Genomic DNA, 20,035 nt, shown 5'->3' on the forward strand with positions numbered 1-20,035 from the left:
AAACAACTCTGACAGTGTCTTTAGTTTTAGCTTGTCAGAAACACAAACATTTCTGCAGCTCTAAATCCTCAACTCAAAGTCTTAGGTTCTTAATAATGAGAACAAATTAGCAGTTTTACACAAGTTAAGATGCTGTGGGCAAAGTAAGACTGTCAAACATTTTAAAACTAGAAAGACTAAGACTGTCTAGCTCCATCTTTCCCTCTGATGCACAGCTCTGCAGTAACTCTGGATCTCTGGAATGCCTTTCCCACCGGCCCCAGGGGAAGAGTGAGTGACAGAGAAGGAGTATGAGTGTGTCTTGGGGAGAAGAAGTAAAAGAGGAGGGGGAGGTAAAGGGTAGCACTGGGCAGGCACCATGACATTTCCCATTCCTCTTCATAAATCGCCCATTTAAGTGGGTATGGGGAAAAAAATATGAGCCAGTCAGTATCTTTACCATGTTTTATTTCAGGGTTTGTGACAGGGAAGCAATAGAAAGGCCAATAAAGGGAATGACAGTAGAGAAATACTGTATGCCACATAATAGTAGGAAATGTCAGGTGGAGCAGATTTTAATTATACCATGCTCAATGAGTAAGAGGATATTCCTAGAAATACCAATGAACTGCTTTGACCTACCCGAGGACAGTTCTTACAGAGGGACCAGGCAGGTGTGCACAATCCTATGCTTGTGATTGCACACATTTTTAAATTTCGCATGGACTTACAAACTACAGCATACTGAGATTCCGCAAACCTATAATGTGTGTTTTCATGCCATCAATCAATCTCACGGTTGCTGCTAAGTACTGTTCTCAAGTTCAATGCAGACTTTCTACCTCAAACATTTGGCAGGTAAGAGGTAAATCTGGGCTCCATTGTTCAAAAAGTGCAATTGCATGATTTAAAAATCCCATGTTTTGCTATTCAGGATTAGATAATCTATCAAACTACTGTGCCGGTTTTTAAAGTAACATTGGATTGGTTCACTCTGGTTCAGATACAAACTTTTTAACCTTACCAAATCTGGTAGAATAGGGGTTGTTTTCATTGAAGAGACAGAAAAAAACAGAGCAAAAATGCAAAAATCCCTCTCTATTATCAATTTTGTTTAAAGAATTGGACCCCACAACAAAGACATAAACATACAAATATACCTTCTTCACAAACACGTGAATGATTTGAATAAATATTACATCTAAATTAATTGATATAATCTAATTTCCCTTTTTTCAAGATTTGACTCAATCAGGTGGCTATAATCTGATCAGATTACTTCTGAACAACTGGGTCTTGGATGTCACAATGGGAAATTATTGCGTTGTCAAGAATAACAGCTCCATTTTCAAACAAATATTTCACTGGATGGATTCAAGTTGACATGTTGTAGTCAAAAGAAAATGATACACATGACCCAAATGCAAATGTTTCACCATCCTAAATCTAAATGAACCAAATGGCTAGACTAAATCGCCAAGGATTTGGATTGGTTTCAACTTTGAAACAAATTTGGGCAAATCCACTGTCAAGAGTCCTGGCTAGAGAGCTATTGCTATTCATGCTAGCGTATTGTGTGTGACCATAAATGTCTCTTCGCAAACATCCTCAGTACCAGACTCTTCACAGGTGGGGCACACTGTTCACTTCAACAATGAAGAAATAAACCTTCTCACCTCGTGTCAGATCTGTTACAACACTATTCATAATCAGAGCCTTTTGAGAGAACACACACTTAGTCAAAGGGCTTTGATGTTGTCTATGCTTGACATTGTATAACTTAGGTAGTAGTAACCTCTTAGAGATTTTACCTTCTATGGGTATGACTAAGGCTTTGTTGAAAAAAAAAAAAAGAGTTACTGTAGTGACCCACAACATAACAGCTGCACTCCATCTATTCAAACTGTTATAATGTTTCCTAATGATGTTCTTACATAACTCTCTGGTAGTATCTCTGATCAACAGTGTAGGAACATAAGGATGTTTTATGAACTCAACTACAAAGGCTTGATTTGTAGTGTTGCTGAGCCAAACATGCAATAATGCTTCTACAGCAAAACATAAAAATTCTCGCGTGGGTCTTACATGAAATTAATTGCAACAATGTCCTCTACGAGTCACACAAACAGCTGCTACAGTATAAGCAAAGGACAGACGGATGACACATGTTCGTGATACGATCAAACATTTTACTGCTGTGAAACCAGCTCTGGAGTCACTGTGCTTCAACATGGATGATTCACAATGCAGCCTGGCAAGAGATAGATTTTCAGATGTCCCATGTTCTCTGTTTTTTTTTCTGTCAGGATATTTCTACAAAGTTCTACAATTCCTGGTGTTTATCTGTTAGAAATATGAATAAAGCAGTTCTGAGACAAAGGGGGGATTTATTTCCAGTCAAAAGTGCAATGTGTTTTGGAGTCGTGGGTTGCCATGGAAATTTGGTTTAACAACAGATTTGGATTGCCATTAGCACAGATCATTAGGCAGAGCTTCTTCTGGGGCCAGGTGAGGTCATGAGAACACCACTAACCTCTGGACAACAGCCTGTTCAGTGATGCTAAATGGAAAAGGATGCAGGACAAAGGCTGCCTACCCAGACCTTCCAAAGACCCTAATCCCAAAAACAAACATGGACCAGGGGAAAATCTTGCAGCTTTGTGCCATCTTTGAAAGTCTTTAATGGTAAATCTGTGTAAATTTAGCTTAAATCAATCCTGCCTCATTTGATGTGCTCCAGGAGATGGTAGGAAATTCTTTTGAACCACTAGCACAGTGATGATGTCTTGATTTATCGTGACGATTAAAAATAAAACTGAAGTTGTATTATCCCTACTGACACCAAGCAGGCCTCTTCCAGCACCCATACAGCGTGGTCTTCACCAATACCTTTTTAGGCTTTAGTCAATTTCACCAATAAACTTTTCAAATGAAAACTGATCCTAAAGTGGCACATTTAAAATAACATGAATGTAAATGTGAAGAGGGAGCACTCTGTGCAAATCAGTCCTCTTTGCAATCAGCACTATCCCCAGTTCCTTTGAGGCTGGGCACAAAGGAACCAAGGTCATTAGTTCAGCCTGTCTCAAACCCTCCTGAGCTAGGGATGGCAAGACATTCATCTGCAGAGACAATTACAAAAAGAGAGTCTCTGTGTTCAGAAATGCAGAGCAGAGCAGTGCAGAGCAAAGTAGGACTGAGGCGAGAAAAAGGGGGCCCCAAGACTGAACAGAGGTCTCAACAGACACCCACACAAACTTTTCTGAGTCAGACACTGTGACAGCATGAGTTGGTGTCCGTACAGAGAAGGCAATAGATGAGAAAAACGCATCCCTCAAAACTCTTGGAACATTATCAAAGTAAACTAAAGCAAAGTCAGGCAAAGAACAGCTAGAACGTAGTATGTCCTATGGGTGACAGGATGGTCCTCGAGATAAAAAGGAAGACTTCAAGTGCTCATTTAGATCACAGACAAAGGTTGTTGAAGGTATGAAAGCAAAACGGAAAATCAGACAGAAGGAATGTGTCTGCTCAGGAAGGTCACGCTGTAATTAGAAAAACCTGCAACCCGCTGACCTCTCCAGCCAATGAACTGCCATGACAGTCACTATCAACCCTTCAAAGACCAACTAAGAACACACTGGCATGTTAACTGATAAACAGTTTTTCCTACTCTTTGAAGTAGCAAAAGAAACTGCTTAAGGACGGATGGGTGAGGGGTGAGCGGTAAGGAAGTGGGATGAGGGGGGTCTTTGCATGTATTGTTGCATGTGCTGTAGATGACATCACACTGCTTCTAGCAGGTCCTAATGTATTTGTCTGACTTCTTGTTCATAGCTGCGCACACAACTCCAAGGTCAAAGCCACCATCGATGCTGAGTATATGGGAACTAAATTAGGGGAGTGGTTACAGGCTACTACAGCAGACAGTGGGCCACTGGGAACCTGGAAGCATTTCTACAAATTCCTGCCAGAAGCCATGGGGAAACAAGAGCAGTGCCAAATTTAACCATTAAACAGAATTTATGGAGAGTCTGAATAACATGCGAGACGATCAATTGCATCATAAACCCCCTCCTCACATACCTCTCTGATGTCAGATGTCTGGTGTCTCCGTCGACCACTTTACAAGACTGACAATGCGACATTCACAACCACTTTACACCGTAATTTGACGGATGTGCAGAGGTGAGAACAAGGCATTACACCTCTCTTTCTTTCGTTTTTCATTAATTATGTAACCACAGCACTTTTGATGTTCACAACTCAATGTCTCCCAGGAGAGACTGTCTGAAAATGTGCACCAAAATCCATATTTTTAAGGGATACTGAGCCTCCCACCCTTCACTACGATGGCAGGCTTTTCACTCACACCTTCTAGAATCACCATTCAATACAAGTAGAAACTGATTTTTATTTCCAAGGTGGTTGGAGAGCACATTGTAGGAACTGCTCCTGAGGGACCATAACTCCAGTGCACTTAGTTCTTCTCAATGTTGCTGGTTGGGTATCACTGAAAGACTTATATTTCAACAATTACTGTCAATTAACTACAATCATCAAGACTATAATGAGAAATAACAGCCTCAGATACAGTGGAGGACCATATTCACAAGTAATATTTTTGCCTCTATGTATTTGTCTATTACAGCAATTAAGATAAATTGTAAGTAAAAATGCACGTATGATTATTAGATGTCAAAGAGTGTGAATCTTCTCCCAAATCTGTGTGATCCAACAATAGTTTGCAGGGTTTGAAATACAACTCAGCCAATCAGACCTTTGTAAGAATTAAGAATCCTCAACAGTCAAAGTAAAATAGCTATAGAAATGTGCAAAACATACTTGTTAAGGCCACTGTAAGTCTACTTAGTAAAATTATTCTGCAATTTACATATTTCTTTGAAACACAAAACTGCTCCTAGCAACCACTACACTTGCCATTTAGAGTAAAAATTATGAAAATGACACATTACTTGTTGCTTGGTAGTTACACAAAAACATCATCTTCTCAGAAAACCATCTCTTTTAATATGATGTCAAGGTAGTGAAGTGATACAAAGTGGAAATTCAGTGTAATTATCAGAAAGATTTCAACACCTGCCATGTAGTGGAACTCGAAAGGCGGCAATTCAGACAAACGACTTTGAATACACAATATGTTCTGATAACAAAAATCCATGCTTCTTTATTCCTTCTTAATTAAGTGCTACATATTTTAGTGTTTTTCAGGGTAATGGCAGGGAATTAGAAAGGCAAAAGACAAAGAAGTTGTACTCAAGATTGTTAGTAATACAAGTGTAGGTTTTCTTGTAAACATGTACATTTGTCACATGCACATCTGACAGCATGAACAGTTATTAGGATTGTATGGCTGCATTTTGGCAACCAAAGGTAGATTTATATGCATGGAATGTGATCAGAAAAGGATTAGCTTCATAGCCTTCATTCTTAGAAGTCTTTAATCATGTGAAGCCATGAAAACCCCAGTGAGACTGGTCAACCAGGTTCACTGCTTTCCTCAAGAGCCCTTATTTTGCTTTTCATAGGCAGAGACAGGGAGTGTCTAATGTGGATACACCTGAGGTTTGTGGGCGTATGTGTCTGTGTGTTTGTGTGTGTATGTGTGTACTTGTACATGCATGTGTGTGTCAGTGAAAGATGTGGTTTGAGCTACGCCCTGCTAATCGTTGCCTGCTGGCTGCACAGTGCTTTGATAGTCGCGTAGGTCTGTGCACTCAATGGTCTCCTTTGTAAATCAGGTGCATTCTTTCGCCACCATTTTAAGTCATACAACAACTGTCTGGACATGAAAATCTACCCAAACGTAACTGGGAGCAAAATTGGCAAAAAAATTTTTTTAAAAAAAGAAGAAGGAGCATTTCACAACTTTGACCACTTTTAATAAAAATTAGGAAAAGAGCAAAGGATGGTAAACTAGATATAATCGCACATGTCTGCAGAGGTGATTTAACAATCTCTTTGATTATTTACACTTAAATGCTCATGCATCACACTAAAAGCCAAGTGGAGCCTTACAGCTGAATGTGTTTTTTTCCAGTAGGAAATGTTTTCCAAAGGGAAAATCATGGGCTGATGATAAAGCAGACAGTGGTTCTGGTTTGAGCACTAGATATTATGGTTAATCAAAGGATGTTAATAATGTGTCCTGGGATTTGCTTGCCTCTATCTCCACACACATTTATGTCTCCATAAATGTGTGCAGGATAATGTGTTGTCTGTCTTTCTTTCCTGTACAGGTCACATACTATATGCAATCTTTGATCTGCGCTGCGTGTGGCTGAATGTGTGCAACTTATTTGTCTTCACAACATTTTTGTGAAAATAAATTTACCAAAAGAACAGTTTGTCCTTCATTTAGTTAATAAACATCCGTATCAGTGCTAATAAAAGCACAGAAACACTTTGTTGGCTAAGCACTTCCTCTACTCCTCTATTACTATGCATACACAAGCTTCATCCAGCAATTACATCAGGACTACACCATAAAAGGGAGTTTTCTTTACCCTTACAAGCCACAGTACAAGGAGGTAGCATGTCTCAAAATGGCTGCGGTAGATATGGATAGAGAAGAGGCTGCCACCCAGATATTCAGTGAGAAGAACCAGGCTTACACATGCAGTCACACACTGAAACATGTAGCAGATGCTGTACTGAGATGTGTTTGTTAATGTCAGAGTGGAGGGTCAGCAACCATATGTCAGCAGGAGAATTCACTGTGATTGTAGTCTCACTCATGTTAGAAGACTGCACCGAAAGCAGCAAAGAACAAATACCTCAGACTGGAAACTAAATCTGCTTCACAAATCATTGTAGCATCAGGCTATCCAAGAATGAAGGAAAAGTTTAGGTCAAAAGGTAGTCAGTTGAGTGTTTTAGTGTTTAACTAATGTTGTCTTGCAGCTGAGCAAACAAACATTTCCATTGCTGATCACCCACAAGAAAAAGCCTGTTAATAAACTGTCATAGCCACAACAACCACAATTTTCTGTATGCACACTAGCAAATAAAAAAAGCTATTTTTCTTTGAACTGTCCATCAAAAGCTCTTTCTTGCTAGGACAAATAACTGCTCAGTCACCTGTGGTTATTGTTTATCAAGGGAAGTCTTCCCATAACAGTCAAAAATCCTGATGCAGCAGCTGAAAGAGAAAGAGTAAAGACAACAACGAAGGAATCTCTGCAATGTCAGCTGCTCTGCTTAACTGTAAACCCCCCAGAGAGGGAATATGGAAAACCAAGATTAACATAAAGACATAGTAAATGTAAAATATTAAGATAAAATTATTATTATTACCTTTATCAACGCCTTATTAACAAATGTAACCAACACTGTCATCCCAGGGGTATTTCAAATTTCAAGAAGCATGCAAAATCCCACTTTGTAACCAATTTGCTGTTGTCTGACCTTTAGCATCAAATCACTGTTTCATGTCAAAACACCCAAGAAGCTCACAGAAACTGCAGAGACAGCATGTACCATTCACCACCACAGCTGAGGCAACAGAGTACTTAATGGTCTCTCTCACACACACACACACACACACACACACACACACACACACACACACACACACACACACACACACACACACACACACACACACACACACACACACACACACACACACACACACACACACACACACACACCACTACTTTGTGCATACGTCCACTACACCATGAACATTATGAACATTCCCTTCAGATTTCCCTTAATCTTGCTGAAATTCAGAGGTTCCTCTCAATCAGGTATTGCTCGAAAATCATTAGAGATTTAAAATTTCTGCAACACATTATGTTATTGTGCAAGTTGGTTCTCGTCATTTTTTTCCTGTTAGGAAAAGCAATGCCATCCATTCTGTGATCTGTGATACACTTTAATGATAGTGGCCACATGTTCACTCTCCATCACTTGAAATGAGCACAGAAGTGTCACCCTCTAGGGCAGCGATTCAAAATAAGTCAAAAAAGTATGACAAGGCTTATCTTGCTCTTGGCTTCACAGTGAATTCGGTAGGAGGTGAGGAGCGACCCCTGTTTGTTTTATGTCAGAAAACAATTGCAGCGGACAGCATGAGACAAAACAAATTAATAAGAGACACAGAGACTTTACATCCCAGTCACTTCAAGAAGCCACTTGACATCTTTCCGAGAAAACTTGATGAATACCGTAAGCAGGAACATCACATGGTAAAAGCCAGGGGTGGGAATCTTTGGGCACCTCATGATTCGATAACAATTACGATTCGAGGGCTACGATTCGATTATGAATCGATATTGATGCATGTCAGGTATATTGATGAGTGTCAGGATGGCTGTGTTGGTGAAAGAGCATCGGGATGAGACGGTGTATCTGGCCTCCAATGTGTGCAGCGGTACATACATTACATATAACGTGGCTTTTGTCCAGTTCACTTCCGTCGTCGACGCTGTAGAAGCCAAAGTATTTCCACACGTCTGCTTTTAAATTAGAAGGAGCTGTTCGGGTCTCATGGCGAGGTGGGTGCCGGTCAGCCAGGTTTGTGTTACTCTTTGCATGTGTCGGTGTGTCCGCTCCAGGCGCGCATCCCAAAGTGTCCCAGAGATGATGCATACTGCACTTCTTAGTTCCGTACTATTTAGAACCTTCTGTATTATTTTAATTAACAGATTTAAATAATCGAAATTTGGATGTTTGTGAATTGATTCAGATTCGTCCACGTCAGAATTGCGATGCATTTAAGAACTGGAAATTTCCCCCACCCCTACTAAAAGCTGCATCAGCAAACAGCAAAGAACAAACAGCATCATATAAGGTCGCATATAGCATCACCAAGTGCAAGAAACCACATACACTAGCTGGGGATCTCATACTTCCTGCTGCTCTTGATATCTTGATATGGTGTCAACAATGAGTGATGAGACAACTGCCACAACATTGTTCTTTGCCCCCATTATGATGTTTTTAGGGCGCGAAAGTTCTTTGTCCTCCAAAGGAGGGCCTGACAGAAAAAGTTTAAGAACCACTGTTGTAGTGGAAACTTTGGAGCAGAAGGGGTTGTCATCAAAAATCCATGTATCCATGTCAATGAAAACTGCAACAACCCTTTGCTCCCCCCTCATGTTATATATTATTCCTGCTTTTACTCCTCCCTTACTCTGTGCTCTCAAGTCAACAAACAAAACGACTGCTCTTCACGGTCCAGCCAGGTGCATTTGTGGTTTCTGTCTCGGTACGGCCAAACAAACTGAGAAAAGCCCTGCCAACTGGTGGTGGATGCATATCTGTTTGTGTGTACAAGGCCTGTGTGTGTTGGGAGTTCGAGGAACAAACAGCTGAAACTGTTATCGGCTTCCAAGAGTGCACGGCAATCTATGTTAGTGTGATTAACACTGCGTCACCCACAACAGACAGACAGACAACTGTCTGGCAGCTGTCTCAAGCAGCCAAACTCATTGAGTGGGAAGACCAAGTTGGACGGTTTTCAGATGTATTACCCAACCCACGCAGTCACACAGCCACATAGTCACATTCAGCAATTAAAGCTGAGTCAAAAATGCAACTTCTCTGGGTCACATCATGAACTGGGAAACTCATGAACACTCACAGGGAAACAATAACAGTACGTGTCCATACACTTCATTCAAGACAGTGAGGCTTTAAAGGGAGGCCGCCAGTGGGGCCTCTATGAGGGGAAAAACGGGACCACTCATGCCACTTTGCCAGAGAGAGCATTTAATCTGAATGGAAAATGCAGACTCACGTGTCCATCCAAGTGTGGGGATGCACTAATTTATTAGGTTGTAAGTTCATTATACTAAGGAATGTAGATGTTTACTTGTTTGTGTTGGTGAAGAGAAGCAATTTTTTACATGTGGTTTAATTATCTGTGCTATGTGCTGCCACAATTCACCTCAGTATAGATGTGCTTTCACATTATACTTTACATAAATCACTTAACAGGCTAAAAATTAAACCTAATTGTCAAGGTGTCATTTGTTTTTTTTGGTTCAAACTGTTCCAAAACTGTGATATTAATAAATAATGTTGTTTTCTCATGCCCCAAAGAAAATCACAGCCAAGCTGAGGACATCTACTGCATTAAATATTTATAGACTTACTACTATTAACTCTGAACCCTGCCATTAAAGAATGTTTGGATCAAGAGGAACAACTTCACACAAACTTGCCTCATGGAAAGACACTTGAAAACAATTTTATCAACTTAAAACAATAATCCTAAAAGCGAGCAATAGATCCTCAGAGAAAAACAGTTAAAGTAATATTTGATACGTTAAGATCTGTCTTCCTGCAGTTCCAAATCTATTAGCTGTACTGAGGCCTACTTCTGTAACCCAGTTACAGTTACCACGTTCTCAGAAAATGCGAACATCAAAGGCAACTGGTCACAGCAAACCGACTCCTGGAATGGCAGACCATAAAAAAAGTACTTAAAAGGGATTAAAATGGCCAATTCCAAACAGATTCCTTACAGAATGACGCTAAGAGAGGCAAATGTGGAGGAGGCGGAGGAGGAAGGATCTAGGAGGAGCGCAAGATGGAGAGACTAAATTAGCAAACTGTGTGTTTTTTGTGGTCTTGGCAATGGGGAGATCCCAAAGGAGAGCTAATGACTGTAGTGGTATCTGGCATGGGGGCCAAGTTTCCTTGACTGTTTTAAGGTTGCCTTCAGTCCATAGCCACCAAGTCATGAGCAACATATGCTGAGCTATCTTGCAATTATACCATTATCAAGGTCTTTCCTCCCACTTATTTCCATTATATGTAGCTGAGCAGATTTTACAAGACTTTGGGCTTTCTGAAGGAAGCAAAGTCTGTGCAGTCTGGCCTCTAAGAATGCTAGAGGGACTGTGAAAAACAACAGACTTGACTAATAAACACAATTTTTATTGATCTGCACAAAACTGCTAAATCTGTTGAGACAGAAATTATTATTCCTACCAACTGTCAAGCATAAAACACTAAAAATTACTGTCTTGAAAATCTCACAAAGTATGCTGTCCCTAAAAAAGTAAACTAATCTTTAAATAATTCAGGAGTTTAATCCTACCTCAGCGTGCCAAGAAAATAGAAAAGTATATAATGAAGTGTGTGGCAAAACTGCATTTCAATCAACATTCCATTTTGACACACATTTATTTTGCAAATCTTTCGGATCAAAATAAAATCTCTATTCAAGCAGCGCAGCAGGTCTACTGATTATTTTATGTGCAATATGGTTCTATCTTGTCTGAGAGACAATTAACTATACTGCAGCATACTGCACCCAATGTGATTAACACGCCTTCACCATCAGGATTTCTGCGTTACTCACTTCATTTAGAGTCGAAGGAAAGACTTGAATTTACAAACAAGTTCTCTTCTTCAAGGACAACAGAGAAGCAAACATGGTGTGGTGCAATACGCAATTTCAACTAAGAAACATCACCCATGTCGAAGATGGATTTCAAAACTTTGCCTTTTAAGTTTCTTAAGCACCACAACCAAGACTTTTTAAAAGAAATATTGCTCAAATTTATGCTATATTATCCACATTTGTTTGAGTCTTGCTAGATAAACTGTTAAGTCTAAAAATAAAGAGATATGCAGTCAGGATATCTGTCCCATGCAAGGACAACACTGAGGTAAAGTGACCGCTGCTAGCTGTTGTATATCTGTGACCTCTCATCTGTCTTAAGAGCCCTAAACAACAGAGAGGAGTGTCCAGATTTTATTGTCCCGGCATGAGAAAGGGAGACAGTGCTGCTTTGGCTTGATGGATGGGGTCCAACTGGGAAACTGAGGCTGGGATAAAGAAGCTGTATCCCGCCATAAAACTCTGCTGCACCCAGCCTTCACATGCACAGACCCTCCTGTGTTTAAGTGTATATGTGTGTGGGTGTGTGTGGATAACAGAGAAACAGCATTATCAGGTGATTCATACATGTGAGACAGGTTGCGACAGCTTTATAAAAAGCAATACAAACAATTCTGCCTCTCGGTCTGTACTGTACTGGAAGAGCAGTGGAGGTGGTGTGGTGGAATTGAGTGTGTAAAGTAAGTCAGACTCTTTCCCCTTTAATTTTAGCACCGGGTGCTGAGTGAAACGATCACGTCAGACAAGGCAGAGAGAGCAGAGCTATGACACATGTATCTACTGTATACACTGACTGTTTGAAGCAGACTGCTGACACCAGCTCTGAGGTGGTAAAGCAAGTCCAGGCAGGTAGATGCTGTATAAGCATAAATGGTCAATTTGCTATGTCAAGACAGATCAGCGGAGGGGGCCCATTCAACGAACAAGAGACGAGTCAACAATCTATTGCTGAGACTGACTCGTTATTAGTCATGTCGGAAAATTCGACAAATTTCCAAACGAAAACATCTGTTATGACACAATAGTCAGGCTGTATCTACAGTCAAAATTACAGATAGCCTCCCACTTTGAACTGAAAGTTATAGACGTAACAATGAAATCAGGATGCAGTGGGATGTGTCACTGGTGTTCGTGAGCTCACACAGCTGTAATTTTCTCCATATCATCCCTAACAACAGTGCAACATGAGCTTTTGTTTCAAGTATGCATCTTGGGCCTTTCATTGTGCCTGTCTGTGGCATAAAGCTTTGTGTTAAAGAAATGAGCACTAACTTTTTCATAATCAGTACATATTGCACAAGGTGCTTTATTCAAGTTCCATTTTAGCTATGAGCAATCTTTAAATGGAGCACTCAAAAAGACAACCCAAAAAACTTTGAATTTTACATAATGTTTCCACAATTTTATCTCATGATTTTGCATTTAGTTCACTTTTCTGTTCTCTTTTAGCTCATTGTAACTCATTCAATATTTTAATCTCTGAATCTTTACAAACAAAGGTGGTATTTAGGACATATAAAGTTTAGTCAGGAATGAATTTATAAATACTGAAAGTGGGGTTAGTGTCTGAGCCTTGGGGGGGTTTGAGTGTCTGTTTTTCTTCCCGATCTTACACATACCTGAATCCTTCTTGCTCCCCTTGCCTCCATCTCTGTTCTTCTTCAGCACTGCTTTGAACATGGCAAGATTCCTGGAATCCCTTTCTTTGAGCCCCTGAGAGAAGAGAAAATAAAAAATATTAATTCATGCACAGCCACAACAAGATAAGTGACACTAACGACATTTCAATTGTTTTCATGGGAAAAAACAGAGGCATTTTTCCCCTCTTTATTTGAAAATAAGATAACCACAGACACCCTAGGTATCCAGGTCTTTTTGTATTCAAAACTAACCAAACAAGATAAAGTATGTCCTCGAAAAACTAACACAGCAATGGCAAAAGAGTGTATATCCGCATTTCATACTGCTTAGCTGGCACCCGACTGGGAGTTTTCCCACAGCGCTTCCAATCCTGCAGGTCATCAGTGGAGGGGCGCATGGAAAGAATGCTCTAATATTTAAACAGAAAAGGACACGTTCTGCTATCTTGTTATGCAGGAAAACACTGAGTCAAATGCCCTGAATTCCACATGTAATTGATGCTATGTGGCTGAACTTGGGTGTTTACAATTGATATCCATGGTTGTTCCCAAGCTAGTGTGCATTTTTAATCCTTGGAGTTAAACAGTATAACATGAACTCAAGGTCCAGCCTGGATGTGCTTGTTTGTTTTGGAATCATTTATAGCTGGACAACGGTAAAAACATTCCTAACCCAACTCAGCTAAAACAGTTAATTGTGTGGGACTTTTGGTTTCTAACCCTCTAAACACATTATAAGCTCCTATGGTGTACTCTACTGTATTAATAGCATCAGAGCAATCTTTCCAATGAAGAGAAAAGAATGATTTCAACCAAATAAGGGTATGCCATCTGCAAACAAAACACATAGTTTTCAATCCCAGAATCCAGGCTTTAAATATCTAGGTTTTCGTACTGCTGCTGTGAGAGAGGCTATTGATTTGCTCTTTTTTTTTTAATCCTTGATGGTGTCAGATGAAACAGTGAAGCAAAGCCTCCACCAAATTGATTATGGGAGGTGGAGGTGTACAGGGCAAATCCCCGAGGAGTCTCTAGATCTTAACTCAGCACTGACTGGTCAAAAAATAATGTTTTCATTGAGTTTTATTCCAACTACCCAGACTTATTAAATTTTTAGTTTCATTTTGAAATATTCATGGTAGACACATATATAAAGTAAGCTGCTTTTTTTTTTTTTGCATCCTAACACTTCTTGTATTCGATTACCTGTGCTCAAGAGTGCACAAGTGTCTCAATCTACACCTTGGGGTTTATGTACACAGTAAAAAAGCGCATAACAGAAAGGGACCTGGTGCAACTGTATGAAATACATTTCAGAACTGTGTCTATCTGAATTTGGACAGAATAGTGCAGCTCATGATAGTAAAGCACAGTATAATATATTGGCCTGGTCAGCAGAGGTGCCAGCTGCTGTGTAGGAGAGAGCTGCTCATCTCCACAGTAACAATAAACATCACCCAGGTTAACCCAAAGGAAATGAGAAACGCCCTCTTGAAACTCAAAAAGCCAACATGACAAATTCCTTCCACCCCCCCTCCCCTGGCCCAGCCACCAGACCAGACACACACAAGTCAGCAACCACTCTGAGAATGAGACACCTTCTCTTCAGCCATCACCATGCCGATATCAGCCATTTCTATCAGGGATGAAATTAAGATGTAAATACAACTTGAATAAAAAACAAGTATGTGTTATCACTCTGTTGATACTGATTTAACAATGGTAGGGTTATTATAATATACAGTATATTATAAATAAACCAAAAGTATTTCAATTCCAGGGAGTGGACAATGCAGAACCAGTGCTACATACTTTAACAGTATAATAGGAAGTGATATCAGACATGGTCATTGACAGATTCTTGCCAATTAAAGAGACAACTATGAAACGATGTAGACTGTGCTACTACTTTTATGCATTTCTAAACATAACACCATATAATTATCTATTAATGATTTGTTGACATCAGTCACTTAGATTAAGTCCTCTGCATTAACAAAATATCTGCAACAGTCATAAGTAAATTCTGTGTTGATGTTGCGTAAGACTTGGGTTGTTTTTATTGGCAGCAGATGTGAGAGATCCTGAAAAAAGTTAATGAAATTAAAGTGTGGATCTTATCACTATCAAATGCAGCTACGCTTAAGCTATAGTGGGGATATAACTTCATCAGACAGTCTCCTCAGAGAAGAGGCATGGACTGCATGGTATGCACAAAGATGGGAATCAAGATTCCTGAAGCCCTCAAGGTCAGGTCCATCCCAGTACTTCTAAGCTGTGCTTGGATATTGGCGTGGCCCCTTAGAAAGGGCCTCTCAATATTACAGCAGAGCAGTCAAAGTCCCACAGAGGCTCACAGGTCTTTGCGGACACACGCTGCATGAATAGACAAAACAGCCTCTCAATATTCACATTTGCCCAGGGAAACAGCAGAGTATTGTGTTCATAGCACTGTCTCTTGTTTACTTGAAGAGAACAACAGCCTCATCGTCAAAAGTCTTCAACAGGCTCCAAAATACCCCAGGCAACTGAAGGGATACATACCAAAGACCTCATCATTAAGGCTGCTTCCCCACTGCTGGCATTTTCAGCCAGACAGATGTCAGCACTAAAACCTTCACATGTGGGCTATCTGTTACCTTGGAAAAGCTCAAGGTAGCGAGGAAAAGGACTCCAGTCGGTGGTAGAATGTCAAGATGGTTTCCTTTCAGAAAAGAGAAATTGGAGCTCAGGGCGATTAAAAGGTGCCTCAGGTTATCAACATGTGTTTTTTCCAGGTCACGCTGGATGTGATAGAGTTCAAACCTATGCAGGATGTGAAGCAGGAAAGATCCTCACCTGCACAATGCTGACATGACATGTGGTTAATGGGGCCATCTGGCTATACCAGTCATCTGAGAAGACAGCTATATATAGAATGGAAATAGGAATTGTTTGTCCTGATAGCCTCTGGTGGGGAAGCATCTCACATACATTGGCGGTTGGTGAGTTAGAGCCTGTTTTGTGCACTATTAGGTGACAGACAATAGACAGCTCACCCTTAAGCTCAGATCAACTTTACCACTCTTCCAACATCGAAGTAAACAGCTACTTTCCACCCTGTGCGTTTACCTCTTTCCTGTTCAAATCCCCTGCCAGCTCTCTTCAACTGATTCTACATGAATGATCACTCTCAGATTTCCACTGTTGTCATAGCAACATGGAAATCCTCATTATGAGCTTACCTTCAAGCTGGTTTATTAAACACTGCCCAGAACTGAACTAGTGATAGTTGAAAATTGTGATGTGAACGCCATAATTATCTATTCTTTTGTTGTCCACAGTGCAGGAAACAGGCTGGCCCTGGTCTGCGAGTTCAAGTGCTTCATAAACAATGGCAAGTTAGCTAACAAACCTTTGAAAGAGGAAGCGTAGGGAGTAGGTATGGAGGACGGTACAGTCTGAGTGTCAGCCACTGTAAACAAAAGGTTGTTATTCACACTAATGTGAGTGGGAGGGAAATAACAAAACAAAAGATATTTATATAACTAGTCTACCGGTTTGACTCAAGTGTTTCCTGCATTCTTTCACTTATGCCAGCCTACGTTTCATGGGAAATATCTTGGAACATATTCAGATTTTTAGATTATTAATATAATTTAACCCCAGAAACAGATCATACAATTATGACCCACTGACTCAACAATTCAGTACAATTTAATTTTATGGAAGCCTTTAACTTGTCACATTAGTTTTGTTTAGCAATAAATAACTGTGCCAAAAACACTTTCAGTTTACATGACTTTCAGTAGACATAACAGTGTAACTTGTACAAAAACACCTAAACCTAAAAAACTAGAGCAACATTATAGTAATTGCAAAAACACTAATGTGATACTAAGTGTTTTTTGGAAACCTCTGGGTGTGATGTGGGCACTGCACAACTTGCAGATATCGAGTATGAGCGTGTAGCACCATTGTTTCATTCACCGAGGAAATATTTGCCAATTAGCGGCACTTATCAGAAGTCAGAGAAACAGCACTTTGATGCACGAGTTTTCAGAACAATGTGAGTTGGATTACAGAATTCCAAAATGGCCAAACAATCTGTACTGAACACATTAACAATGTAAAAAACTAAAAGGAACAGCAGTAGTATGCAAACCAACCAGCGCTCTCTGGTTGCCATTTGAATGAAATTGTATGAATGAATGCTGAGTGCAAGTTGTAGCGGCCTCAAGGATTGTGTTTAACAACGAATGTTAAGCAATTAAAATGTCAAAGAGAGCCACCTGGGCCTTCACAGGCTACTATGTTGAGGGCAAAAACGTTTTGAGGGGAATGAACTATGACCTGGGAAACAAACCTGGTATATTGTTCCTGCAGTTGAAATGCACACACAATTCCTAAAAGGTTCGAAGGTTCTTTGAAAAAATTCTGTTTCTAAAGAATGTCATCAGGCATCAAAAAAGCAGCAACTCTTCCAAGCGTTTGGTAAGTTCAGATAATATGGCATTTCCACCACAGAAACTTTCCCAGGGCACTAAGAAACTTTTAAGGAAGTAAGGCACTAAACCTGCATTCTGACTGAAGGAACCAGGCACTAAATGTATTTCCTGTGTGAGAAGGACACTATCATTGCTAGCATAGGGACTCTAGACAATACAATACCATCATAACTCAAGCTGCAGTGTGTACATGTAGTCATATTTGTAAATATGAACACGTAGCTTGTTCTTCTTAGAGAATATAACACATTTCAGGGTAGAATTCTTTAAAACTAAATGGTGAAAAAACAGGGCTGCACAGTGGCATAGTGGTTAGCACTTTCGCCTTGCAGCGAGAAGGTCCCTGGTTCGCGTCCCGGCTTTCCCGGGATCTTTCTGCATGGAGTTTGCATGTTCTCCCTGTGCATGCGTGGGTTTCTCTCCGGGTACTCCGGCTTCCTCCCACAGTCCAAAAATATGCTGAGGTTAATTGATTACTCTAAATTGCCCATAGGTGTGAATGTAAGAGTGCTTGTTTGTCTCTGTATGTAGCCCTGTGACAGACTGGTGACCTGTCTAGGGTGTCCCCTGCCTTCGCCCGAGTCAGCTGGGATAGACTCCAGCCCCCCCCGCGACCCTAATGAGGATTAAGCGGTGTATAGATAATGGATGGTGAAAAAACAGGCTGCTGTTCACTTGTCAGGCTGGCAGCTGCCAGAGCTAGATAGTGCTCCGTCTCCCTCTTTCTCCTCCTCCTTTTCCTTTTTAGGTGTTCCTGGAAGTAATTGCTGCGCCAGGTGTCTCACATCACCCTCATTAGCCGGTTCAGGAGCAGGTGGAATGCTGCCAGTCAGACCTCACTCTCTCAGCATTTAAGCAGACGCTACTCACCTCTCGGTGCCGGATCGTGATACAGCCTGTACTGGTTTATTCGCACTCAACAGTTTCTAGTTGTCCACTTCTTGTACCTGTAGTGACATTGTTTGTCTTCCTTCGTCATAGTTTTGGATCTACCTGCTCCTGCCTGGTCTCACCAGGATTCTTCGCCGTCTTCCTCACTCGGGGTTGATTCATCACAGCCGTTCCTTGGCGTCCACTTCATACCTACCTGCTGTCTCAAGTTCTCCCTGATTTCCATTCACCTGGGGTCCTCCTGCATGAGCCCAGTCCGAGCATCTACCTAGTTGCAGTCTGAGATGAGTTTATCGAAGTTATTCTGAGTAGCATTATTGTGCCCTTTTGTTACTGTAGTTAGAGTCTCTAGACGAGTGCGTTGGAGTCTATTGTTTTGTTAGGATTTAAAGCTTTGTAGTTTTAGTGAAGTTTTGTGAAAACCTTCTTGCCTGAGTATTACCCACAGTGAGTAGCGTCTTTAGATGTTGTAGGTCCGCCTCACCACTAGTAGCATTAGAGTGCTCATCTCGAGTATAGTATTGACAGTTTCGATCCTTGTTTTGGTCTGTAGTAAAATCTGTTTGTAAATAAACTCTGTTAAATCGCTTCCGCGTATCTGCTTGTTTCCTGCGCCTGAGCTCCTACTGAAACCATAACATCACTCTTGTTTACTAACTTCTAGATGGTGGGAAACATGCTGTTTCATCAAAAGCACAGACAGATTCAAAGTTGTAGCTTGGGGCAAAGCAAGGTAGCTTCTTATTGAGGAGGGCTTGGTGAAATTAAAAGGGATAAGGCTAATCTATTCGTCAGACTGCTATGGGAAATTACAAAAGACAAGAACAATGGCCAACAGTCAGTGAGTGAGCTTTTAAACTTTTAAGTTTCTGTGAGTCATCAGAGTCTAAGGAAGAAAAACAAAGGGAAAAGAAAGAAAAGTAATTTTGGAAAGATTGATTTGCCCTCTCAGTCCTCTTATCTTTGATACAGCTGATGAGTGAACCATTCAGTATGGGATTTCAGTTCAGTATGAGACCTCTATTCGATACACCTTGTGATCCAAACACGAACAGGAGTCAAAAAGTACGCTAAACTTTGTCTTTCAGTTAAACAATGCTATAGGACTAGCCTTAGTTAACTCACACTGCATCTTTTAATCAGTTTTCCTGCCAGAAAATTACTCTCCTCTGTTCACACTGTAAATAAATTGGTCAGCCATGATGCAGAGCTCACACTGAGCGTAGCTAAGCATGAACACTGATTGGCTTTGTCCACTGATGACTCCACAAACTTCAATCAAACTCTTATTGACACTATGCCTGTGTTTAATTGCAACAATAAGAGCAGTGATGTTTGTTCACTGTTAAACCTCTAAGCAACACAATAAATGCTGTCTCAGCAATGGCAATGAGTAAGCCTGTGTCTTTCCATTTTGCTCAAGAAGTGTCAAGACATGTCTTAGAGGGCAACAGATTTAACTTCACACTGAGTAACAACAATCATCTCATTGGAGCTGCATTCATTAACTTCCAGTTACGGCAGAATGAACTCAATCACTCTATTATTGATTTGTGGTAGCACTAAAGTGTTAATGAATATCTGCAGTAGAAACAAATAAAGCTAGACCACTGTTACTCACACACAATTTGACATTTGCCTCCCAGGAAGACTGGTAT

General features: G+C 40.5%; 1 protein-coding gene across 3 annotated transcripts in view; it reads right to left on the reverse strand.

Annotated features, from left to right (window-relative positions):
- Nucleotides 1-20,035, reverse strand: part of tanc1b (tetratricopeptide repeat, ankyrin repeat and coiled-coil containing 1b) — a 105,529-nt gene that overhangs the window by 80,503 nt on the left and 4,991 nt on the right. For all 3 annotated transcript variants that reach the window (XM_055014916.1, XM_055014914.1, XM_055014915.1), the window contains exon 2: nt 12,979-13,072. In XM_055014916.1, coding sequence (XP_054870891.1) covers nt 12,979-13,039 — 61 coding nt within the window. In that variant the 5' untranslated portion in view covers nt 13,040-13,072. The remainder of the gene's footprint in view (nt 1-12,978; nt 13,073-20,035) is intronic.

The sequence above is a fragment of the Amphiprion ocellaris genome, chromosome 11, assembly GCF_022539595.1.
Source record: "Amphiprion ocellaris isolate individual 3 ecotype Okinawa chromosome 11, ASM2253959v1, whole genome shotgun sequence".
Taxonomy (NCBI): domain Eukaryota; kingdom Metazoa; phylum Chordata; class Actinopteri; family Pomacentridae; genus Amphiprion; species Amphiprion ocellaris.